The sequence below is a fragment of the Sorghum bicolor genome, chromosome 3, assembly GCF_000003195.3.
Source record: "Sorghum bicolor cultivar BTx623 chromosome 3, Sorghum_bicolor_NCBIv3, whole genome shotgun sequence".
In the NCBI taxonomy this organism is placed as follows: Eukaryota; Viridiplantae; Streptophyta; class Magnoliopsida; order Poales; family Poaceae; genus Sorghum; species Sorghum bicolor.
The window spans coordinates 69488370-69514735 of NC_012872.2; the positions used below are offsets into that span (position 1 = coordinate 69488370).

At 42.3% G+C, this 26366-nt stretch overlaps 4 protein-coding genes across 5 annotated transcripts; 1 reads left to right on the top strand and 3 right to left on the bottom strand.

The window, feature by feature from the left end:
- Positions 1809–3730, bottom strand: LOC8062443 (ethylene-responsive transcription factor CRF3). Its single transcript, XM_021456668.1, has one exon. The coding sequence runs from the start codon at positions 3207–3209 to the stop codon at positions 2298–2300; it is 912 nt and encodes a 303-aa protein (XP_021312343.1). The 5' UTR covers positions 3210–3730; the 3' UTR covers positions 1809–2297.
- On the top strand, positions 4583–7564 carry LOC8062444 (putative F-box/LRR-repeat protein At3g44810). The gene is made up of 4 exons (XM_021456667.1): positions 4583–5795; positions 6002–6164; positions 6247–6400; positions 7121–7564. The coding sequence occupies exons 1-2, from the start codon at positions 4827–4829 to the stop codon at positions 6050–6052; spliced, it is 1020 nt and encodes a 339-aa protein (XP_021312342.1). The 5' UTR covers positions 4583–4826; the 3' UTR covers positions 6053–6164; positions 6247–6400; positions 7121–7564.
- Positions 8278–14140, bottom strand: LOC8063154 (CLP protease regulatory subunit CLPX1, mitochondrial). Of its 2 annotated transcripts, none has more exons than XM_002458837.2 (15): positions 13359–14140; positions 12123–12184; positions 11826–11926; positions 11620–11699; positions 11153–11203; positions 10939–11013; positions 10792–10869; positions 10567–10623; positions 9874–9944; positions 9696–9795; positions 9484–9588; positions 9293–9355; positions 9088–9210; positions 8857–9015; positions 8278–8675 (listed from the first exon to the last, which is right to left on the bottom strand). In XM_002458837.2, exons 1-15 carry the CDS (start codon positions 14034–14036, stop codon positions 8607–8609), a joined length of 1872 nt encoding a protein of 623 aa, XP_002458882.1. In that variant the 5' UTR covers positions 14037–14140; the 3' UTR covers positions 8278–8606. The 2 variants fall into 2 exon arrangements, with proteins under 2 accessions (XP_002458882.1, XP_021312341.1); XM_021456666.1 differs by having other exon boundaries at positions 13352–14116.
- On the bottom strand, positions 23901–24962 carry LOC110433770 (putative nuclease HARBI1). Its single transcript, XM_021456340.1, has one exon. The coding sequence runs from the start codon at positions 24960–24962 to the stop codon at positions 23901–23903; it is 1062 nt and encodes a 353-aa protein (XP_021312015.1).

A 26366-nucleotide genomic window follows, 5' to 3' on the forward strand; every position in this document is an offset into this window, starting at 1 on the left:
CTAACGGAAAAGGATATGACCGGCCCAAGCGGGCCTCTTAGGGCCTGTTTAGATTTGAAATTTTTTGGCCCAAAGAGAAAAAATTTTATGGAATTAGGGCCTGGGAACTAAACGAGGCCAAAAAATTTTGCGGCAAAAATTTTGGGTTGCAACTGTGCACGCACTTACATAGAAGCCTACCAATGACAACTGCAAATGCATGCAGCTCTAGTTATGTCAGAAATTTTTTTTGCCAAACTAAACACCTAAAATTTTTCGAGTGTTCTAACCACAAAAATTTTTAGGACTTTGGCCAAAAAATTTCAAATCTAAACAGGCCTTAAGCAGCGGACCGTGTCTTGTATGTGTGTAAAATCAACGCGACCATTAGGAACTGTATCAATACGCCCTTTTGCTACCATCTTTGGGGCGGAGTGTTGTACACTTTTCATTAGTATACTTCGCATTAGTTCTCACTAATCACTAGAAACTATATGTAAATAAAGACTTCTAAGCTAATTCTAAATTGTTGTTCTCTTAATATAAAAATAATAAATTTAAATTTTGTCTTTCTCTAACAATCTCCTAAATAGTTTACTAAACAAATTTTGCCGTGGAACCCTGTAATATTTCTAACTAACCAAACATTTTAAATATTTATTTGTCTCTTACCGCTTTCTTATTTGAAAACCTTTATTTTTGGAATTTATGCATCCATCCAATTTACTCTAATCTTCCTAGAAAAATACAACTCGACTGCGAAAACTTACGAGTTAGAGAGAATATTTGGCAACATTTTATCTTTAAGCTGACATAAAGATTTGACGGTGGCTCTGCCCCTTCTTGCAATCACATGCATTGTAGTTTTATGACACATGATTTTTATTTCTCACATGCTATTTGTTAAGAAATAGTCATGTTTTTTCTTATGCTTACTAGTTGCATAAATGATAGAGATTTTCGATAATGTATTCCGCATTTGGAAACTGATTCAATGTGAGATTTGCATGAATGTTTCCAATGGTTATGCCAAAGGGCTCTAGCTCAACCGGTTAAAGAACTCCGGCGACACCCCTCTAGGTCGAATTTTAGGTTGGGGGTAAAAAAAAACTCCCCTCGTCTACCCCTGTCCAAAGCCAGGTGAGATCTGTGACGGCACCCCTAGGTCCTAACTTCAACTTCTTATGAGAGCAAATTTTAGGTTGAGGGTAAACAAAGCCCCCTCGTCTACCCTCATGTCCAAAGTCAGGTTAGGAGTCCGACCCATGCTGCGTCCGTCTCCCGAATAGATGTCATTCTCACTCTCTAAAATTTAATTTATTTAAATTTTTTTTGACCAATTATATATTAAAGAATATTAATATATAATACATAATTAGTATTATTAGATAGATCGTTGAATATATTTTTATAATAAACTTATTTATAGATATAAATATTGCACATATTTTCTACAAAACTTAATCAAAGTTGAGAAAATTTAACTGATCTCATCACGTCATCTATTTTAAGATTGACGAAGTATGCCCAAGGACCGTCTTACCCCACCAAGTTTTTTTTCCCACTCGGTATATTTCTACTCCCTCCATTTCGTCTTTCAAGTGATAAGTGGTATTAAGTTGGTCAATTTTTTAAACAATTAACTATACTTAGAGAAAATACTAGCAACATTTATATCTCTATATAATTTTATTACAAAAATGGATTCAAGTATCTATCTAACAATATTATATGTATTATATATTAGTACTTTTCATATATCTGGTTAAAGTTTGGTAATTTGATTTTTCTAGGAGTAGGAAGGGTAGTTAACTTCTAACGAATTCGGGTAATACATCAAAGGCCACTAATCGCTAGCTTACCACCAACATTACATTTCACGACGACGACCAGCAATTACAATCAGCGACTCGAAGTCACAGTCACAGACCACACACTGCCACTCCACTCCAAAAACATGACACTGCTGCGTTTCCACGCGGGAGCCGTGCGGTTCAAGGCACCCGCGCAGAGAAAGCAGAGCCCGTGGGGCCCGCCACGCCACGCCACGGACTCGCCGCCACAAGCAACCACTCACAGTCACTGCTCCAGTGCCCACTGGCCACTGCTCTAGCAGCAGCAGTTAATAATAAATAAAATACTAGTTTTTTACTTGGATGCCGCTGGGCCCCGCTGCACGGCCGCCCACGCGTCTCCCGCCAGTTCCCGCCTCGAGCGCCCAAAACGGCGCGCGTGTCCCGCCAGTTCCCGCCCTGGGCGTCCGGCACGGCACAGCAGGCCGAGGCCCGATCCCCGAGGGGGTGCAAAAGGTGACGCCGTCATATCACGCTGACGGCAGCGCCGGCTGACGCCGTGAGGCCTGTCGCCGTCACGAAGTCCTCGCCCTCCCACCACGGCAGGCAGTCGAACTCCGCCGCCGCAGCCGCCTTCGACGGCGCCGTCGCTGCGCCGAGGTCGCAGAGCTCACCAAGCCCAGAGTAGAGGAACTCGAACGCCGGCAGGGCGGGCGCGGCCGGCACCTCGTCAGCGGCGAAACGGAGAACGGAGGTCGGCGACGTGAACGGGCAGATCAGAGCGGTGCCGTCCTCCGCCTGCGGATCCAGGGATGCGGGCGCCGCCGCCGGTGCCGGGGCCGGAGCCGAGGCGACAGCCTCTTGTCTCTCTTCCGCGGCACCCTCCGCCGTTTCCAGGGGTTTCTCCCGGCGAGGGCGGAGCCTCGTGCGCGACCAGGGGGAAGAAGGCGCCTCGGCGGGGAACTTGGTGACGACGTGGGAGCCCTTGAGGCGGAGCGCGGCGTCGTCGTACGCCGCGGCGGCTTCCTCCGCGGTGTCGAAGGTGCCGAGCCACAGCCGCTTCCGCTGGCGCGGGTCGCGGATCTCCGCCGCGAACTTGCCCCACGGCCGGAGCCGCACGCCGGGGAAACGCCGCCGGAACCCGGCCCCGGAGGCGCGGCGCCGCACGAGCGCCGACGCCGCTGCCTGGGACGGCAGCCGCCGCTTCTTCGGGAGCACCAGCGCCTGCGCCGCCCGCGTCGGAGCCGAGGCGGCCTCCACGTCGATGTGGATGACCTCCCGCACGCGCCGCTTGGCGCGCTCGTCCTCGTCGCCGGAGGAGTCGTCGGTGTCCGTGGCGTCGGCGTCCACGAAGTAGACGTGGACACGCTTCGGGCGGGGCAGGGGCGGCCCCTCGCGGCGGCTCCGGCCGGAGGTGAGGGAGTCGACAGAAGACATCGCCGTAGGCCGCAGATCCACCGCAGCACCTGCCAAGCCTCCGCCTCAAAATCTCATCCACCAAGAACCTCCAAGAAATCCCCAAAAAACCTCGCTCAAATCGAGCAACCTAGAACCAAAATTGCGCCCTCAAAAAGCAATACTTTCAGGGAGAACAGCATGAACCTTTCGAAAACGAATAGATTCGGAGGCTTTGTAGTGGTTAACGACACAGATCTGCTAACGACAGCAGTGAGCTAACGACAGCAGCGCACACACTCCAAGTAAGAGCCGGTCAAACAAAAGCAAAGGCAACCCAAGAATCCCCAGCACCCAAAACCTCAAAATCGGAAATGAGACCTATGAAATCGGGCTCGAGGGTCCTCCGTCTCGGTCACCCCGGACAGATCGCGGCGAGAAGCCAACAACGCGAGAAATTTTGAGTATGACGCGAGGGTTTAAAGAGGGTTTGGCAGGGTGCTTAAGGGCGGGAAAGGTGGGTAGGGGAGGAGATGGGCGCGGAGAAGCGGTCTATATTTATGGCCCTGCGAGGTGGAAACCACTACGGGCCCCCTCGGCCTCGCTTGTCTTGTTGATCTTGAGGTTTTACCGTTGTGCCCCGGGCGTGACTGGGACTCCCCCCGCTCCAGCACTCCAGCTGGATTTTTCTGACAGCGAGAGGGGGCACAGGACCAGATGCCTCGATACTTGGGGCAGTCTGCATCAGATAGGATTTACAGGGCGTTCCCAATATAATTTAAGTTATAAAAAAAATTAATAATACTTAGTTAGTATAATAAATATTATTAACTTATTATATAATTTTAATTAAATTTAAGATACTTTGACTTTCTAAAATTTTTAGAATATTTTATAATTTAAGATAGAGAGAGTAGAATTTTAATATAGTATCATGATTTAGTAAGCTAAATTCGATCAATTATAAATAAAAAAATATATAAATATTAATATTTATGATATCATATAAATATTGATAAAATTTATTTTTATAATAAATTAATTTAGAATAGAAAATGTAAATAATATTAACTAGAAACTTGGTTAATATAAATTATTTTATGGAGAGAGGGAGGATATCCTTTCCTCGTTGCTACAGAAGAGGACTGGGGCGTTGTTTAGTTCCGAGAAGATTTCGGATTTCGGTACGGTAGTATTTTCGTTTTTATTTGACAAATATTATCTAATCATATACTAACTAGGCTCAAAAGATTCATCTCATGATTTACAGTCAAACTGTGTAATTAGTTTTTGTTTTCGTCTATATTTAATGCTTCATGCATATACCGCAAAATTCGATGTGACAGAGAATCTTGAAAACTTTTTGGATTTCGGGTGAACTAAACAAGGCCCTGGAATTGAAATTCTTTTCCTCGTCCGCACTTGGATGCGTGCTGATGGACCCACCGTTCATCGATGCCATCAGGTGCAGTGCCCATTTCTCTGCCCCGACTGGCCCTCTTCCGGTTCCTTCGCCTCCCTCGGCCTCCTGTCTCTCCGACTCCTCGCCGCTGGTGAACCTGCTTGCGGCTTCCAAAGGAAGGTGAGGTGGTACCCTCCATCATCTCCATTCTTCTTTTCGCATTGCCGAGCGCCCCCGCCCGCTGTCTGTTCGACGGAATGCCTGAGGGGCCAGCGGCCAAGGAGCCGACCAGTCCGGCCGGCGCCGCCGCGGGTGACGCCTTCGCCGCCCTCCCGGACGAGATACTGCAGCACGTGCTCTCCTTCCTCCCGGCGCAGCCGGCTGTGCGGACGTGTGTCCTGGCTCGGCGCTGGCGCCGACTCTGGGAGGGCGCGGCGGGCCTGCGCATCACCGCCGCCAATGCGCCCGAGCCGCCGTGCGCCCCGGACGACCTGGTGTCCTCGGGGGAGCTTCGGGAGTTTGTGGACCACCTGCTCCTCCTCCGTGGCGGCGCGCCGCTCGACAGTTGCGAGTTCTGGTTCGATGTGCGCGACGACGTGGACGTGCCACACGTCAACCTCTGGATCCGGCACATCGTCCGGTGTCAAGTTCGGCGGCTCGTGCTCAGTATCACCCGGGAGAATGATGTCAGGGGCCTTCATTTTCATGTCGACAACCTGCCTCTTGTCTCACGGCACCTGAGGAGGCTAGAGTTGTACGACACAAAATTGAGTGACAGCTTCCTTGATTTATCAGGCTGTCCAGGACTGGAAGATCTATATATCGACAATGGTGACTTTGGCAATGCCAAGAGGATCTCGTCTAAATCTGTGAAGCACCTGAGTGTCACCAATTCCTGCTTCAATGAGCAGATCCGCACTATAATTGATGTCCCAAGTACTATTTCACTGTGGCTAGAGAGCCCATGGGACAGGACTCCTGTGCTTGGGAGCATGCCATTGTTAGCAGTGGCATTTGTCAGATTTGGCACCGATTGTATGTCGTTGGATGAGTGCTATAATTCTGAATCTGGGGACTGTGATGATGAGCACTGTCAAGGGTGTTATGGCCTGGAAGGTGATAATTTTAATGGTAGCACTGCCAATGTCGCCAAAAACAACAAATCAGTGCTTCTGAATGGTTTATCAGGAGCTAAGACTTTGGTCTTGACAGATGAATCTCAAAAGGTATACTTACATTTTATCCTTTAATTCGTTTTATATTACATGTCAATGACTCATTTCTTCAGCAGTATTTATATGGATTGTAGAACATTGATGAATCTCATCTATACAGACATTTGTGTTTTGGATATATTGCCACTAGGTTGGTTCTTAAATCATTATGTTCACTGTAAAGTTTGCCTGATATTTTTTGTTTGTACTTTCTCCAGTTCATTTTCAAACGAGATGTGAAATGGTGCCCCATGTTCAGAATGTTATAGACTTTGCTACTAAATGAATATTGGTGTGTGCCTCCAGACTTCCGTGAATTAGCTTGTCTTCTTGAACACTCACCAGTTCTAGAGAAGCTCACTCTTCAAATTTTTTTCCAAGGTACATATATTTTCTGCATGACAACTGCTGCTTACAGTATTTTGTTTCATCTATTTATCTTGTTGAAATGTTTTTACCATAGGGACCTGAACATAAGTTTGAAATCATTGGAAGCTACAGTCAGATGGAGGGATCTCCTGCAATATCAGAAAATCTTAAGATTGTTGAAGTCAAATTTGAAGTAGCTGATGAGGGAGTTCTGAAAGTTTTGTTCTTCCTGGAAACACTTAACATAGGTTTTGCTTTCTACATTTCTGCAGTTTGTGATCGTATTTGAAACTAAAGCAAGCTAAAGAAGAATCTCCTGAGTTTGTTAGGAAATTGTCAAATATGAAATAAAAACTGTCTGTAAATGCTCTTAATGTTTCTGCAAATATTGTCTATGAATCTATGCATATAGGTGTATTGATAGTGTACTCCCTCCGTATAGGATTTAGAAGTCGTTTAGGATAGCGACATGGTCTCCAAAACACAATTTTGACCTCTTATTTTTATAAATACATTTAGGAAAAAATGATATATGTATACTTTTATGAAAGTATTTTTCAAGACAAATATTTTTTTTCGGGTATTTTTCAAGACAAATCTATTCATATAATTTTTACATTTGCAAACTCAACAATTTAAAAGTTATTGATGATTTATATTCCCCATATTTGACCCAAATCTTGTCCAAAACGACTTCTAAATCCTATACGGAGGGAGTATTGAATTATTGATGTCTTGCTTAGTTCTCAATCAGCAACATGTTCGTCCCAAAATGTTGAGATCTTGGTCAATAGAAATGGTTGCGCAAATCAGTTTTTTCTCCTTGCATCATGCTGCTGTTTCCATAAGTTAAATTTTTATGCATCAAGTTCTACATATTCAGTTCAAGTTTTCTTGCCAAGTGACTCAAATATCTTGTTTCTCATATGCCACCCCTGTTACTTATTGTGCTTTTCATATTTGCATAGATTTCAAATTTGACGAAGAAGAGGAGACTTTGGTAGAAGATGTATCTACTACTACCTCTTAATTACTGCATTAAGAAATGGAAGGCTGAATTTGCTCTGGCAAGGGTTCTGATGTTTTGTATGTGAACTTTTCATGTTACTTCTGCTTGTAATAAACTAGGACTACAACTTAATCGGAATCAGTATGAGCTGTTTAGGCCATTGAGATGGTCCTAATATACTGCGCTATGTTCGGTTTTGTATCTATCTCCGTTTATGTGCCAAGGACAGTGCTTTACCGTTCTGTGGTACATTAAACTTGTTGATTGTCCTCCTAATGATCGAATGTACTGTCCTTGGTCCACGGCTTTGTTCCTCGTCCTTTATGGCTCACATTGGCAAGTCGGTTCATCGACGAACCTGTACTGTGCGATTTGAATGTGAGATGGCGTGAATTTGAGTTAAGAGTTCCATTGTTGCCAGCTATAGTAATCCTTTGTCAATGGTAACAAAGGGAAGATATATTTTTGGACAGCAATGAAAAAATTGCTATAGCTTCTAGTTCTAGTTGCAGTAAAGGGGTTCTTTCTTGAGTCGACTAGGTGGTCCTGTTCATTTTTGGAGTTTTTACTACATATATTTTATAAGCACGGAACATTAAGGAGTGTTAAGCAAGAAAGTGGAGTTACCGTAATAACACTTCCATTTGTAACTGAGTACTGCTGCTAGTAACTGAACGTGTCATTGTCCATTTACACTATACACGATGCCTTTGATAAAAAAAAAACACTCAGATTTTATTTTGATAAACAAAGTTTTTTTCTTTTGGGTACATCTCTACCTGCATGTTTCCTTAATCATTCACTCTCTTTCATACCCATCCTGATGCAGAGTCCAATCCAAGACGAAAACAGTGTTTTAATGGTCTGTCACACTCTTCGTGAGCAATATGTCCAAACACGGAGTAAAGTCCGACATAAAGCTGAATTGAGATATACAATAATTAAATAAACCTCTAAAGCTCACATGATCATAGTTAGAGCAGCACAGACATCAGAATGCATGTTGAGAACATTGAATGAATCTCTAAGCCTCGAGTCGAGTGACTATATGCACCAAGCATATCCAACGGGTGAACAAATTTGCTAGTAGATTCTGAAACCTACCACGGACAGAGCTTTGGAACACTTGATCTGGTGTGCCCTGTGAAAGTGCACCTTCTTATCATATCAGTAAATTGATGATCTTTACAATTACAACTGTGCCAACCACAATCGAGCTGCCCAGTTGGGGCAGCAGAAAAATGGGGTTGCTCAATGAAAAGGCAACCCCTGTTTACATGAAAATGGTGCTCCGGATCTATCTGCTCGTCAGAGCTCAGAAACAGAAACAAATTACAGGTGACTTGTGAGCAAAAAGTAGCCGGTCTGTGTTGGGGTAGGCATGTTACATGATGTACGAAGTTGGTCAGAACTGAGCATATACGCTTCCTCCAGCTTTTTTTTAGTTACAAGCTAACAATTCTAGACAGCATGTATGCTTCCTCGAGCTCCCCGGCCAAACCATCGTTAGTTTCCTGCACTCGATAGCAGATGTTAGTAAAGCAAAAGAAAAGCTCCATTTCAGGGCTAATTTTCACCAAGAATATAATAAGGTGAAAATGAGTGGAAAGTATATATGATCTTGATCTCCTAGTCCTAAGCTAATAACAAAATTTCATGGTATTAGTGTTTCTTGCTTGACATCAGGTATCATACCCGTAAATTCATCACATTGGTTCTTGTTATGTACTGGTCCAACGCACCATCCCCTCGGAGAATTTTAGCCCCACAACCTGGCCTATCAACAGAACCAATCGCCTCCTCATCCACCACAACAGCGTCTACTCGCTCATTTCCTGTTTTTTCGTCTGGAATCTGCTTACACAGAAGATTCAGGATGCATGGTTCAACTTTGCATCTTGTTGTGTAACAGTTCAAGAGGCCTACCTCATACATGGCCTCCAATAGAACAGTTTCCAAGATGGCTCTTAAACCACGAGCACCAGTGCTTTTAGCTATTGCCTTCTTAGCTACCAATCTAAGTGCACCGTCAGTAAAGTGCAGCCTAACCTGATGAACCAAAAGGTGCAATATAAGATCAGCAATTGATTGATACAAGATATGGTACAGTAATAAGTTTTTCTGGGCTCACTTTGTTCAGGTTAAACATTTTCCTGTATTGTTTGGAAAGTGAATTCTTCGGTTCTGTCAGAACCTGAAAGCAGATAAAATAATTTTAATTTGCTTCAGCAATGCAAGAGACCTTTTTTTCATGAAAATCATGTAAGAGCTGCTTCTTGACTAATTAGTTTTCATCATCAATATAAAAGCTGAACAAGCTACCTGAACGAGCTGACCTTCATTCAGAGCTGCCAAACTTACTAGAATGGGCAAACGACCAATGAACTCTGGAATTAGACCATATCTAACAAGATCACCACTCTCAACCTGCCAATGCAATTGGATCATCCAGTTAATGAGTATGCAAGGAACAATTATTCAGACATGAAAGACTATCATAAGATTGATGCACAAGAAATCGACCATATACTTACAGATTCTAACAAAGTTGAGGTAACCATTGGACAGCTAGCTCCAGAACTTCTCATGTTCGTACGGACAGGTGCCCCAAATCCTATAGATGAATCTTGGCGCCTGATTCACGCCAAAAGTGGTTTAGTTTCTGTGTGAATTTCTTTCGAATAGCCTATCTACACATGGAATCTGCAATACCTTTCAGAAATAGTCTTTTCCAAGTCCACAAAAGCACCACCACATATAAAAAGAATATCTGTCGTGTCTATCTGCAGCATCATGATTCATGAGATTCTGTTACAGGCATGTCGCACTGAAAACAGTGAAGTATCATGATGGATTTACAATGCCCATAATATCTAAGCAAATACAGAGTGCCAAACATATACTCCCTCTGTCCTGAAATACAAGGTATCCAAGCGATTTTCAGATAAAATAAGAATCTTGGCAAAAGACCACCTTGCCCCTCACTAATTAGGATGGAGGGAGTAGTTCAGTTGTTATTTTCCTTAATTATTGAGTGGTTGTTTTGGGTGACACCAAGTTTAAAAGCAATATCAATATTTGCTACCAAAAAAGACAAAGGAGAGAGGGGGCTGAGGACCCAAAATACGTGTATTTTGGTACAGATTTTGAACTCTGGATCCCTTATATTTTAAGACGGAGCGAGTAGAATATTTACTTCTTGCACACTTTTAACACAACCAGTGTGTTTGCTGTTATCTGGTTGTCGATGCTTTTGAGGCAACACTTCCTCTGTTCACTATGTACTCTAGTACGGAGTGCTTATGACATAAAAATTAAAGAACTTTTTTCATTCAATTGAATCCAAATTTGACCCATATAATATACAGTGCATGTATTCATCAAGGACCATATAGAGTATGTAACCTGTATACTATCATTGCGAGAATTCTTGCGCGATCCTTTCTCAGGAATACTGACAACCTGCATTAGGAATACGAATAAGTAGGCAACATACAGAGGATCACTACTGTAGTTTATTGACGGGCAGTTAAAGTCAATCAAAGATCCTTATAAAAAAGCCAATCAAAGATAGCTTCTAAACTCCTAATTCTGCAGCCACAAAATAAAAAGGCAATTGTAGTCACATACAGTTCCTTCTAGGATTTTCAACAATGCTTGTTGAACACCTTCTCCAGATACATCTCTACTAACATTTGCACTCTCTGCCTGAAACATGGTACCGTTTAGAAATTATAATAAATAAGCTGCCCAACAAAACATTAAAAGAATCAGTACCTTCTTTGTTATTTTATCTATTTCATCTATGTATACTATCCCTTGTTGTGCAGCCTGAACATTATACTCAGCAGCCTGGACAAAATTTAGAATGTCATGAGGATCCTGGAATAGTTATTTTTTTCTTTTTTCCCCCTATTTGTGAATCTATATGAACAGATAAAATGCAATTCAACAACAAGAGTAAAGGCACATAATAGCCAGCCACACTTACCACAAGTAATTTTTGCAGTATCGACTCTACATCCTCCCCTACATATCCAGCCTGTATAATGCAGCAAATTTTAAATTTTGGTTCCAACTCGAACTCATACATTCTAGTGTAACAGCATATATCCAATTTCTCCATATAGCTTCAATACAACTAATATCGCCACAGGTCCACAACAGCTGAATTATGATAAAAAGGAGGAACGGATGCAAATAATAAAGAAAAATGCCAGTTCCCAGTACACAGATGCTTGATCAGAATTACTTTTCACTTAAGCTCAAAAGCTAGTGGTAACATGTGATGCTGAAGAATTGTGTGAAACAAGAAACTAAAATAGTGAAAGAGCACAAATAAAGTTAGCAGCAGTGCCGTGTTTTGAGAATTTTCAGAAATCAGTTTAATGCATTTCAGTGGGGCTCTTCCAAGACATTCTAAAGAAAACAATGTTTGTAAGTCAGTAATGAACTTGCCTGCGTTAATGATGTCGCATCAGCTATAACGAATGGTACATTTACAATGCGTGCTAATGTTTTTGCAAGCAATGTTTTTCCTGTCAGCAGATAGGATGGAAAAAGATTTAACTGTCAGCTCCAACTTATAGTAACTCTAGTTATAAATGTGCAAGGCGTCCTCGAAGGTATGCAAGATAATTTTTAAAAAATAAAGGAATACGAACCTGAGCCAGTTGGGCCCATTAGGAGTACATTGCTTTTATCTATTTCTACAATATTTTGATCATCATGTCCAGCATCAGGAAGCCCAGAATTAGCAGCAGATCTGGATACAGCAGCAACACATACATGCAAGAAAAAAGAAGGTATGACATAGCAATCAGCAAATTTAATTTACATGCGACCATATGACTCACCCATTGCAAATGTTTAACAAAGCTTAGTAGCTTGTTTATGATATTGCAGAGATATGTTTCAAAAAAGCAAAACTATGGCAGGTAAGTTAAAGGACAGAGACTAACTCTTTCTGTACATTTGCATTATATATTCTCTTGTAATGGTTGTACACAGCTACAGATAGCACCTGCAAGGAAAAAGTATCTGTAATAAGCATGTGAAAACTATGGTTTGCTCTTAGAAAAAGGATCATGGTGCATGAGCGTTTACATCTTTATTAACTCCTCTCCATGATTGAAAAGGATGCATAGTAAGGAATCATGCTTTTAGCAACATGTGTCACTAATTACTTTCTTTTCAACTAAAAACTAGTGCGGATATTGGTGACACATGTTGCTAATTGCCACCTACTCTCTGCCCTTTTCAAAGGTTGCTTCAGAAAAAAACACACTAATAACTCCTGCCAATTTAGTCACTTATCCGTAAGGACACAGATATCTCATACAGAACAAATTACCGCATACTGTAATCGAGCTATTGATGCATCAATAAAGCCATCTAGTTTCCACGTTAGTTTTCCACAACCAAGTATTGAAACTACTGGAAACCATAGCAAACCACCACCAAAGCCCATCAATCAAGATGTGAAGTTACTACCTAACTTTTAACATCAGAAATTTGAAAAAGGGGCACAATGCCAATACTAGCATAGGATGAACAATGAAGAAACTGTGCTGGTTGCCTTGGGTGATGGTGACGCACTTGCAAATTCCATCATAGCTCATCAATTTTCTGGAAAGCCCAATCAGATATCTAAATCACATAACAGAAGTCCCATCAGTTCAAAAGGGGTGCATTCCCTAGTCTACGGGTGTTTGGTTCGCAGCCTCCCTTGGGAGTCACGGCATGGCAAGCACATCCAACCCCATGCATTCAAAATCAAACGCTTGGCATCGCTGCCTGGTCCAGACAAGATTTCCAAGGTCCGAAGCAAACACCCCCATCTGCATGTTAATGAAACATTCTCAGTTTAATGCCAAAGAAGCAGGAACTGAGATGCCTTCCATGGTCACCTACCATTCTACCACAACAACCATCTCCATCTGTACCATCTGTGCGAAAACCAGAAACTTAATATTGGAACATGGAAGCAGATTGAGATCTATGGAGGGTACTGATTCGCATTCACATCTAACATCCCGAAATTCGCCAATTCAGAACTGAAGGATCCACACTGAGCTATACGAGCTATACAGCCTACGCTCTACAGCATCGTTTCACTCAACAGAAATAAGTCACATTTTAACCAAAATTCGCAGCATTGTTAAAAAGGAAGGCAGAATTGGGGACATACGGGACACCTTTTTTGCCTTGGCCTGGCCGATGACGAACTCATCAAGCCTCCGGCACATCTCCCGAGGGGTGGGCAGCTCATCGCCGAGGCTGGCTCCACCCCACCACTCCCTCTTAGGCGAAGCGCTAGTGCCCTCCCCTCCCGAGGACGAGTCCCCGCCGTTACCGTGACCTCCACCGCCTCCTCCTCCTCCTCCTCCTCCTTCCTCCCTCTGTCTCCTCCGCGGCTTCCGCCGCGACTGATAGTGCGGCATCTGCATCGGGGGCGATTGCGGCAACGGGGGGAACTCGTCGGGCGGGCGCTCCGATAACATCCTCTTGATCCGATCGGCGAATCCTCCGCTCTCCGCGTCCTCGTCGTCGGCCCCGACGCCGCCGGGGATCTCGAGGAACGCGCCCCGGAGCGGGTCGATCCGCTGGGCGCGGAACAGGAACGCGCCCCGGCAGGCCGGGCACACGCCCGCCCCGTCGTGGTTGTGGTGCTGGGCGGCATCTATGGCCCCGGCAGCGGCCGGAGGGGGCGCGGGAAGCTGCTGGAGGGAGAATTGGACTGACATGTAGGCGTCGCAGCGCGGGCAGTTGGCCTCGGCCCGGATCCCGCTGCCGCTGCCGCCGGAGCACCGCCGTACCGCCGAGGCGGCGAGCGGCAACGCTGCATCCCGAAGCTTCGTGAAGGTCCGGAACATGGCTTGATGGCTAGTAGGTGGGTAATAAGGGGCGGAGCCGGAGAGGAGGGCGACGATGCGGAGGTGGGAGAGGATGGTGGAGATAGGGAGGGAGGGAGGGAGGAAGAGGAAGTGGGAAGTGGGTGAAGGTTCCTGGTTTTATACGACGGGAGGTAGTGGGAGACTGAGATTTGATTGGGGAATCTGCAGCCGTCGGATGAGGTGACGTGGAGGAATCCGGAGGCGTCGGCTCCTCACCAAACCGTCCTGCGGCCCGGAGCGGTTAACGGCGGGAGAGTGTCTCGCGAGGGAGGCCGACGTGTGGGGCCACCGGCTCACGGGAGAGATCCTCTGCCATGTGGGGCACGTGAGTGGGGCCAGCCATCAGCCGCTTGCACCGGATGCGGAGGAGGAACCTTATCTGTTGCGTTTGCGTACCCGCGAGGGTTGCGCGTCATCGCCGGGGCGACCGTCATCCCCTGCAGATGTGCCGTGCCGGCCGGAAGCGCTTCTTTGCATGGCCTCTCATGTCTCGGGGCTCAGCAGCTGCTTAATTAGGAAATGGGGAGAGGTAGTCCTATGCATTGTGGATGGCTTACTTAATAATACTTAAAAAAATACTGTACTCTAATCTAATAAATAAAAGGTTCAATTGTACGAAATGAATTTCTAGATCTCTTTTTTTCTTCCACAAGCCCGCGAGACCGCAAAGCCATCATCTTCGCCAACCTTTTCGATTGAACTTATATGTCGAATTTGTCAGGCCGAATCCTTTCGGCATAGTGTGGAAGCTGGCAAGTTAGCCAAGCGAACAGGAATCCTTTCGGCATGCTGTGGAAGCTGGCACAAGTTACCGGCTGCACAAGGAAGCCCATGCATGTTTGGATTAGGAATAGAGTTTGTCTGCTAGTTCTAGAAAAAGGAAAGTAGCAGTGAGCGCCGAGCAGTCCCTATCTTGAACGGAATTCAGGGGAGTGAGTGTGTTTAATGCCTACTAAACACTGATCTTCATTCATGTGCAAGTGTCAACGTCGTGAACAGCACGAGTACAGCGAAGTTTTCGCTTTCCGATGTGGAATGAGTAGGAACCAAGAAGCATATCCGAGCTGAGCCATTCATCATTCATTAGATAAAAGATGACAATCTGGCTAGTATATATATTCGCTTTTTCTTTTTATTTTGTTACATAGACTACACACTTGTATTTTTTACATCACGTGCAAGCACATGACATGAGGACTGGATCTCGATCTTCTGGGTCCAGTCGCATGTTCGTAAACCTGGATTAAGAGAGTTGGACGTAGGACGCATCCACTTGGCCATTATTATTACTCCCTCCGTCCACGAAAGAGTCAATTTCTAGAGTTGTCCTAAGTCAAACTTTTTAAACTTTGACCAAATTTCTAGAAAAAAATGCTAGGATTTATAGTATCAAATTAGTATTATTAGATTCATCATAGAATATATTTTCATATAATGTGTATTTTATATTATAGATGTTGTTACTCTTTTCTATAAAGTTAGTCAAACTTTAAAAAGTTTGACTGGCACGGATCCTAGGAATTGATTCTTTCAGGGACGTAGGGAGTACTATTTTTGGTTATCAGGAACCATTAGCAGTTGGACCACATGGCATGCGTGAAGGTTTTCTTTTTGGGAGATGAGAGTGTTGTATTAACACCCTGAATCCCTTATGACTAAGTAGTGTTGTTTTCTTTTTGTCAAAAAAATAGTGCTGGTTTTAGATGCCAAATAGGATGGTTATAAATTTGAACTACTTATGGATTACTATGAGCTGATATGGGATGATCGGTGGAAGTTTGTGATGATTAGACTATATGTTTAGCCTATTATCCCGTCATAGGCTATTTTTTAGTCCAATTGTCTAAATATGTGCTAATTAATCAGTTAGCTAGATCAAGCCTGATCAGCCAATGGACACACAAGATGCATTTGTGTGCCAAAAAACATAATAAAACCCCCTAGCTAGTTTGAGCTAACTCATGAACAACTTTGTTACACTATCTTCTATTTTTACCAACTCTGAACTCTGCCAAAAGACTCAGCATGGATCTGATCTAGAATGATCTGTCTTTAATAGTTGAGTGCCTGAGTTGATGGGAACATCGTTGTTACATGGTCATACTCGATGATCATTGGCTTGTTAATCCATTCCATCGCAAGCTCTATTTCTATTCCATTCATGTGTACCATAAGCTTAACTTCCTCCATTGAAGCACAATTCCTAATAATGCGCCATGAGGACAGAAGAATGTAACCATCATAACCTCGAATTGGCCACATTTGATTGTGCTACTCACAGAAGGAACCATCAATTAGACAAAAGATGTGACCATCTAGCCCTCTATCATCCTGAGAGGTAATGTTGCATACCATTTGATCTTTCTTTCATCACCTAATTATCAATTCCTTACCCGTGCGGCGATCCTCCTACCTTGATGTCAGAATTGCAACAACGGGTTCTGGTAGTTCTAAAGGAAATGAATTGAACCCACTACAGAAGATTTTCCTCTGATGGTATCATTTCTTAGGTACTAGCAACACCATAAAAAGGAACACAACTTATGCCCTCTCATCCACATGTATATCTGCCAACAATTGAAACATATGATGAGAGAGAGAGAGGTGGTTTCCTATGAATACACGGACTCTAGAGGATTGGAACCCTAGTTTCCTATGAATGATGAAACCCTTTGAACTGGCCTTGTTTAGATCCAAAAAGGTTTTGGATTTTGACACTGTAGCACTTTCGTTTTTATTTGATAAACATTGTTCAATTATGAAAGTAACTAGGCTTAAAAGATTTGTCTCGCAATTTACAGGCAAACTGTGCAATTAGTTTTTGTTTTCATTTATATTTAATGCTCATTACATGTGCCGCAGCATTCGAAGTGACGAGGAATTTTTTGTTTTGGGGGTAAACTAAACAAGGCCAAAGGAGTTGGTTCCTATAAATTCTAGTATGAAATTCCTAAAAGATGGTTTGTTTCATACCAAGAGGTTGTACCAAATAGAAAATGTTTCCTTTGTGTCACTATCTTATAACTGGCAGTAGTTGCAACTACAGCCAGCACTACAGATACTCCCGTAGGTACCAACAATAACAATGCTAAAATTCCGATCCCTTAGATTTTCGTCTCTTATGGATGAATATTTTAGTTGTATAATAGTAACATAGAACGTGGAGGCGCTTTTCATCTCCTTGAATTGTTTACATCATCGTGATCCCGCAAATCTACGGCTGCAACTTGTATATACGTATCACCCGTGGATGCCAAAGCCGTTTTTTTAAATTTTCAAATCAGATCTCATCCTTGGTCGTATTGGGCTTTCTGTGGACTGTCAGGCCCGAACGTAATAAGAGTGTTTTCTCGGGAGGCCCATCTGCGGTTGTGACATTGACATTAACTTGGATGCATTTCTGTGGAAGAATGAGAGAATTTCGCATACTGGCATAATAGTGGCATGGAATGGAAGGCTCGTGTCAAAAGTTTCGGTGACGGTTTCAGCTTGGGCCCCTTTTCACGAGATGGAAGCGCAGGGACCTTGATCTGACCTGTTTCGGTGATGGTTTCAGCTTGGGCCCCTTTTCCCTTGGGACCGAAAGAAGTGTAGACGAGCCTCGAGTCATCGACGACCTGCTCAGTTGAGTGGAGAGAAGAATCTCGTTCGTTTACTGCCCGTGGGGGAATGGACGATAGGAAAGGTGCAGTCACGTTCAAGTGCTCAACTCAAGTCACGCTCGAATCGATGTCCTGTCAAAGAATCTGCTCTGTATTTTGTTTACTTCTTGGGGAAAATATATATTTTTTGTTTACTGATTATTTCAGCACTGTTTAGTGAAATTGGGGGGAAAAAATGCTTGTTGTCTGCTTCTCTTGTCCACTATCATCAGCTTGACAGGTCAAGCCCATTCCCTGTTCGGCTGGCTTACTGCCAGCGGTGTGGCTGCTGATTCGCACTATGCGTATAGGGAATCGGTAATGGCTGTTGATTTCTCGTGCTTCAGCCTTGTTGAGATCCAAAATATGTTTGCATTTTGACACTGCCAACGGTGTGGCTGCTGATTCCCACTATGCGTATAGGGAATCGTTAATGGCTGCTGATTCCTCGTGCTTCAGCCTCGTTGAGATCCAAATTTTTTTAGATTTTAATATTATAATATTTTCGTTTATATTTAATAATTATTATTTAATTATGAACTAATTATATTTAAAAGTGTAAGTTACCATGTACCAGGATCCCTAAGTTAAATACTATAAAAAGCCTAGGATCCTTTTTCAAAGAACGTCCCAAGCCCAAAATCGCCTGACTCCAAAAAAAAAGAGAACAACTGGACCACACTGGGAACATCGCCAGACTAGACCAGAACCACTCTACTTCAGCCCAAGAGAGGCCTCGAGCGACAAGAGCCATTCCCCATCTCGCCCGAGGCTAGGGCTCAAGCAAAACCCTCCAACTCGCTCGAGGCCAAGGCTCGGACGAACTCTCCGACTCGTCCGAGCCCAAGCCTCAAACGGATTCTCCGACTCGCCCGAGCTCGGATCCCCCCTCATGGCTACAGTACCCATGCTTCTTGTGCACGACTGTCGTACTACAGATGGGACGCAAGACACGTCCTCACGCCCATGCTTCCATCACTGCAACACCTGACTCCTGTCATTATGCGCACGATCGGGTCAGATAGGATTGGATGATGTCAAATCCTAAGCACTGCAGCCACGAGTCCCATTAACACTCCTATACACAGGTTAGGGAAGGAGGCCTCGGGAGATAGACCTAAAGTAGAACATGGCTCGGCATGACGAGAACAGGGCAAGACATCAAGTCTATAGCATCAGGCGTGGCTCGACAGGAGCAACCACGCCGTTACCACAATCAAGCTAGAGCGTGAGGGATGGACCACCTTGACTCCTCTACGACATCACGTCCAAGCCCGCACTTTAGAATAGCACCATAGCACTGTAAACCCAAATACATGTACCCCCTCCACTCCCCTTGGGTTATAAAAGGGGAGGAAGACCCTCATTCGAGAGAGAGGCAATACACGCCCAACACATATTCACCGGACCACTTGCTTGGTCAGCAACGCCATAAGCACGAGCAAAGTCTCATTCGTTACGTTAAGCCGAGGCCTGGGACACATTCCTTCTCTCGCAACTCGTTTGTAACTCCTACTACAAGCACTCGAGTACACGATAATACGACTCTCCTCCTCACACTGGACGTAGAGCACGCTTGCCCTGAACCAGTATAAACCTTTGTGTACTTTCTGTATCACCATCTGGATTTACGAGCACGTAGACTCACATTACTCGATAGTGCATAGACCACGAGTCCAGACACCAATAAAAAGATTCACCTCATAAAATACAGGTAAAAATTATTTTTTCTCTATATTTAATACTCAGTATATATGTGATAAGATTCGATATGATTAGAAATCTTAAAAGTTTTTAAATTTTTGGGTAATCTAAGGCCTTGTTTAGTTCTAAAAAATTTTACAAAATAGGAATAGTAACACTTTCGTTTGTATTTGACCAATATTGTCCAATTATGGACTAACTAGGTTCAAAAAATTTGTCTCGTCAATTTCGACCAAACTATGCAATTAGTTTTTATTTTTATCTATATTTAATACTCCATGCATACGTCTAAAGATTTGATGTAACGGGGAATCACGAGACGAATCTTTTGATCCTAGCTAGTCCATGATTGGATAATATTTATCACAAACAAACGAAAATGCTACAGTACCGAAAACTTTTCACTTTTCGGAACAAAACAAGGCCTAAAGGCGTGTATAGGTGCACGGCAAAGTGACCATTAATGGGTCTAGAATTTTAATATTAAATACAAAAATATAAGAATGCAATTTAGTAAAAACCATTTGGTAATTCGATAACCATTATAAAATTTACAACGTGATTGGATGCATATGCACTATATAACATGATAGGCCTTAAATTCAAAGACTAAGTTTAAAACACTTACTGCGAATTACAATATAAATAGATCATACACCTTATTGATAATTTAAAATATAGGTATATGGAAGAGAGTAAGAATCGATTTATTTATTTGGCTGATAAGCCATGATAGAAAATATTGTTGACTGATTTGTATGAATGAAAGATACAGCTGAATAACTGATAGATTCGCCTGATAAACTCAAACCAATATATTATTATAATACTACTCGTCTACCTTCTTTAGTCGACACTTTTTAATGGATATGAAAGTCTCCGCTTCTCTTTGGAAAACTCACGTGTGATTGCGATGATAGAATCGTAGTTCATAGAATCACACATAATCTGTTATAATTATAAAACTCACATGATAAGAATATATTTATTTTACGACATTGATGTTTGGTGAACTAATCCCTACTGATCTCGCTGGTGTCCTTGATAATTAGGCACGTTTCTTATTAGAAAGTAAGAAGATTAAATATTTCTTTTGCAATACTGTTACCTGTCAGATCTCGCTGGTCTTCTTTTCTATCTCGTGGTATCGAGACACAATCAGACCCACACGTATATACCGTTCCCGGCGAAAACTCATCTGCCCGCTGGTGCCGACACGTTGTTCGGGCATGGAGACGACGCAACTCAGCTGGGGACGCGTCTGGTCGGTCAGGTCAGCTACTCCGAAAACCCGCGATGCCCATGCCGCGCTCTCTTTATTACTAGTGGAGTTTTCTGTCCAGGCAAAATCCATCAGTCGACAGCTCGACACGCACGCGTGTGAACGAATAAGGGAAGGGATTAGAAAGGGTAAGGGCGGCGATCATCAGCGGATCACAGCTCACAAAGCATGGGGTTCGTTCTGGAATTGCCTCCAGGTGTCAAACGGTGCGTTGCGTGCGTGCGTGCATGCCTACGCGGACGATGTTCTTCAGCTTCAGAGTTCAGAATCCAGATGCAGGCGGCGCGCCCAGACTGAAACTCTGCAGTGGATCGCACGCACCTGTTCATTGACCGCCTCGGTACGGTTCAGATACGAGCGGCCCGGCTACGTCCGCCGTGCCCGGTCATGCCGTTCTCGTCAGGCTTGACTTCCTTTCTTTTATTATCATTACTAGCAAATATGCCCGTGCGTTGCAACGGGATATAATCATCAAATGAATGTTACATATCTATTTATATTTATCTTTTTATAAAATTTAAAGTCTAAAATTTATTTTATTGATAACCATAACATCTCTGATATTGGATAGTTAATATTTACAATAATATATAGCTCGGAGATATATTTATTTAATAACAAAAATAAAAATTAGTTAAACATTATCTTACTCTAATATTACGGTTTAATATAGCTTAGTATTATGTTAAAACATGAGAAGTTTGTTGCTAGCTTTATTTTTTTATTTAGATTAGGATTTCTATAAAATATGATATATCAGTTAAATGTATATAGATTATAAACACATGGGCTTATGAAGTGTTCATATGACATAACAACACATCGTGCAAAGGTAGTGGAAGCATCCTCAAGCATAAATTTAGGTAAATTAGTAAATTAGTGAGATATGCAGGAATGGTGCTAAAACTTTTACCACAAATCAAACATCACATTAAATAGCCTATTATAAAATTTTCATAATAATTGGAGCAGATAACTACAATTTCAATTTTACACTAAAAAGTATAGGCAAACATCTCCAGCAAAAAAAATTTACTAAAATTTGTGATATTTTTTATTTACTGTATGGATCTATATATGTGCAGCTGAACAAAATTTATTTTGTAATTTTTAGATTTTGGTATGAATTACTACGCATTTATAAATTTTCAACTCATCAATTTTACACTAAAAAGCATAGGCAAGCATCTCCAGAAAAAATATATTAAAATTTGTGATATTTTTGTTTACTGTATGGATCTACATATGTGGAGCTGGACAAAATTTGTTTTATAACTTTTAGATTTTTTTATGAATTACTACGCATTTATCAATTTTTAATGTGCTTTGATATGTATAGGAGATTTTGTATTGGGAACCTTAGAAAATTTCTAGACAAAGAAAAGTAGGAATACTTAATTAGTAAATTAGTGAGATATGCAGGAATGGTGCTAAAACTTTTACCACAAATCAAACATCACATTAAATAGCCTATTATAAAATTTTCATAATAATTGGAGCAGATAACTACAATTTCAATTTTACACTAAAAAGTATAGGCAAACATCTCCAGCAAAAAAAATTTACTAAAATTTGTGATATTTTTTATTTACTGTATGGATCTATATATGTGCAGCTGAACAAAATTTATTTTGTAATTTTTAGATTTTGGTATGAATTACTACGCATTTATAAATTTTCAACTCATCAATTTTACACTAAAAAGCATAGGCAAGCATCTCCAGAAAAAATATATTAAAATTTGTGATATTTTTGTTTACTGTATGGATCTACATATGTGGAGCTGGACAAAATTTGTTTTATAACTTTTAGATTTTTTTATGAATTACTACGCATTTATCAATTTTTAATGTGCTTTGATATGTATAGGAGATTTTGTATTGGGAACCTTAGAAAATTTCTAGACAAAGAAAAGTAGGAATACTTTGCACCTAGGCCCTTATACTTTTCTTGTTTTCAATGTGTTTTGATGTGTATAGAAGATTTTGCATTGGAAACTCTAGAAAAGTTAAATTTAACAAAGGAACTAAACATGATTCAAAATCCAAAGAACCAAAATAAAAGCGGTGTGCACACAGTACGCACCGATGGCACATGCTACCGCGCATATCGTCTCTGATTGGACAGGTAGAGAGGGCTGTAGCCTGTAGGTTCGCACTCCAGGTGTCAGAGCAGCAACAGGGTGGGCTCCACACCTTGCCTCACGCTCACGCGAGGAGCCCGGAAGCCCGAGCGCGGCGTCCACCAAAACACCGTACACTGCCACCTCCTCTTCATCGTGGACTCGCATCCCCTTCCATGCAGAAAACGCCCTCAAGTCCATACACCACGTGCACGCACTTCGGTCCCCCGCCTTGTGCAAGCGGAATCTCTCGCGAAGGCGGACTCGAAAGGCAGAAAAATTTTTTGGCAGACTGAAATTTTCACAATTTAGTAGTAGGTATAGATTATTACTCGCTTTGCAGTGCCCGCGGAATTGAATTGACCATGGGAGTAAATAAAATGCAGTAAATATAGTACTACCCCAATGCTAACAACGTCGTCGTTTAGGGCACTCAGGGCAGTCCCAATGGGTAGTTTCTTAGGGCAGTTTCCAAGAGAGAATTAAAACAATTAATGTACTATAGAAACTATCGTTCCCAATGCATGATTTCTACAATAATTGCTATACAAGAGGTGACTTAAATGCAACACAAAAAAACAATAGATCAACTGTGGCAAGCAACAGTATAGCCTGATTGCTTTTGTACCTCAACAGATCAAATATCTCGTAAGTCACAACAAAATTACAGGAATACAGTACTCTGCTTGTGCTGCACATATAGTTTCCAGAATCATATATTCATAATCATACCAATCCAGAAACTTAAAAGATAAATAGGCTGCAACATCTGGTTTCATCACCAGGTTGCGCATGCAACAAAACAGTTCAAAAGTATCATCTCAGATATAAAACTAAAGTTCATGATATAAGAACAGGTTGCAAAAATCTCAGATAGTCCAGCATTGCACAGCATCATCTCAGATAGTTCACAAGTCCACCTGAAGCCATCAGGTTGCAAAAATCCTCCACAAACCACAGCATTATCTACAAGTGCAAAAAAAAATTAGAACATAGACTCATACTCAAAAAAAAAAAAATTAGATGGTACTAGTGTTCAGACTTGCATTAAAAAAAGCAATACAAGTTGAGGGCAGATTAGCCATTCTCATACCCTAATTATTTTGCCTATATGAATTCCCAAACTTTTGCCAAATATGATCAATCAAATCAGATTGAAGTTGTCTATATGCTTGGCGATCATGTAAGGCGGTATTTCTGTTAATTACATCTTCCATCTCTGGGTTTTCTCCATGAGTTATTATAGCTTCTTGAATAGTATATGTGCTGCCTTCCTCATTCAAATCAAGTGGAACCTGCTCTATATCTTTCTCATCTTCAATTATCATGTTGTGGAGAATTATACAAGCAAGCATGATATCCTGAAGATCTCCTTGCTCGTAGAGACGTGCTGGTCGACGTAAAATACAAAAGCGAGACTGTAAAATGCCAAAGGCGCATTCAACATCCTTCCTTGCCCCTTCTTGCTTCTCAGCAAAAAGTTTATGTTCCTCAGATTGTGGCTGACGTATAGACTTAACAAAAACAGGCCACTCAGGATATATGCCGTCTGCTAGGTAATAACCAATATTATATTGTCTTCCGTTGATAGAATACTGCACCTGAGGAGCTTCTCCTCTCAGCTGCTCGACAAACAAATGTGATTGGTTAAGAACGTTGATATCATTGTTCGATCCAGCAACACCAAAGAAGGCGTGCCATATCCAACGATCGTGCGAAGCTACTGCCTCTAGAATGACTGTAGGCACACCATGATCACCGCGGGTATACATACCCTTCCACGCATAAGGACATTTTTCCCAATGCCAATGCATACAGTCAATGCTGCCTAGCATGCCAGGGAACCCACGACGCTCACCAATCTCCATTAAGCGTTCAACATCTTGTACTGTTGGCCGCCTCAAATATTGCGCCCCAAATATTTCTTTCACTCCCTTCACAAATAACTTCAAACACTCTACTGCGGTACTTTCACCAATCTTAATATACTCATCAAGCTGGTCTGCTGGGCTCCCATTTGCTAGCTGCCTTATAGCAGCAGTGCATTTTTGGATTGGCGATAGGCCAGGACGATTAGTAGCATCAAATCTTAAGGTGAAAAATGGATTCCACTCACTGAGGGCATCGACAATGCGTAGAAACAGGGGCCTTCTCATTCTAAACCTTCTACGAAAGATTGTAGAATTATAGATAGGGTTCTGCGTGAAATAGTCCTCCATAAGCCGCTGATTGGCTTCTTCTCGAGGCCTTGCAACATACCTCCTTGGACCACTGATGCGTCTCCTCCCTTCTTCTAGTGCTTCAATATCATTCTTTAGTTCTGCAACCATTTCATCTTGCAGGTCTTCTAATACATCTTGCTCCGCTTCAAATTCCTCAAGTGTGTACAAATCTTCTGGGTCTATGCCGCCTTCCTCGTCATGAGGTTCAGTATCAGATGGTGGTTGCTGAGACATTAGGAGTAGGCAGAGAGAGAACTAGAGATGGAGTAGGCAGAGAGAGAACTAGAGATGGAGGGTAGTCCTGGACGTGCAGTCCATATATACACACACTAGAGGCACAACATCGTGGGCTGTTCACACCACAGATGTAGTTTCAGTTTCACACCAATTAGTGCATTCACACAAATAGTACAGTTTTCACACCAAGAGGCAGTGGTCTGTGTTCACACTATTTTTTCAGTTTCTAGAAATGTAGTGGGCTGTGTTCACACTCTTTTCAGTTTCTAGAGATGTAGTGGGCAGTGCTAATTTTACAGATAACAAGTACTAATAAATATTGCAGTTTCACATCGAAAAGAGAAAATACCTTAATTAGTATTTAGAAATAGTATTTAGAAAATACCTTAATTATCAGTAGCAAATAAGGCCAACCTCATACTCTCTAGTGCTTTCTCCCTCTCAGTCAAAGCATGAGAATTCATATCAGTTGTCGTTGCTAGCAACAGCTCTCTGTAAGTGTCCAACATTTTACACTTCAGCTGCTTTTCTGCTGCCTCATCATTCAACCTAGCAGCTTCAATCTTACTATTTGCCAAAATTTTCTGCGTCTCTGCCATCTTCGCACGATCCTTCCTAGCCACCATGCTTACTTCAATGAACTTGTCTAGCTTCTCACTAATAGCTGAATAAGCTTCAGGTGTCTTCTTTTTCCCATAGAGTTCATTCTTAGCCTTCTTATGACCCATAGGACGAATGTCAGGATTGTCTTCTAGATTCACCACTTCAGCTGGCTTATTAGTTGCACCCTTGTTCTTTTCTTTTTCCTGTTCCTTTTTAACATACGCAGACCACTTTCTTTCATTTTTTACAACCTTCCAAAAGTGCTTCAGCATGAAATCTTTATCACTATGTTCACTAGCATACATCTTTTCAGTAATTTCCATCACCTGGTCATCACTCACACCACTTCTGTATACTTTGTTGGTTTTAACCCAACAACCATGAAAATCCATGACTGGTTTCTTAACACGATCCCAACGGATCTTCAGTTGGTTTCGGTTTCTCCTGCGGCAAAGCTCTGTTGTTTTATTGTATTCTTTAGTGACATCCCCCCAATAT

Coding starts and splice junctions, on each gene's coding strand:
- LOC8062443 (XM_021456668.1), bottom strand. CDS start 3,209: ATGTCTTCTGTCGACTCCCTCACCTCCGGCCGGAGCCGCCGCGAGGGG.
- LOC8062444 (XM_021456667.1), top strand. CDS start 4,827: ATGCCTGAGGGGCCAGCGGCCAAGGAGCCGACCAGTCCGGCCGGCGCC. Junction 5,796..6,001: donor TGACAGATGAATCTCAAAAG/GTATACTTACAT, acceptor TACTTTCTCCAG/TTCATTTTCAAACGAGATGT.
- LOC8063154 (XM_002458837.2), bottom strand. CDS start 14,036: ATGTTCCGGACCTTCACGAAGCTTCGGGATGCAGCGTTGCCGCTCGCC. Junction 9,356..9,483: donor ATGAAGGTCAGCTCGTTCAG/GTAGCTTGTTCA, acceptor ATCTGCTTTCAG/GTTCTGACAGAACCGAAGAA. Junction 8,676..8,856: donor CCAATGTGATGAATTTACGG/GTATGATACCTG, acceptor TATCGAGTGCAG/GAAACTAACGATGGTTTGGC.
- LOC110433770 (XM_021456340.1), bottom strand. CDS start 24,962: ATGAGAAGGCCCCTGTTTCTACGCATTGTCGATGCCCTCAGTGAGTGG.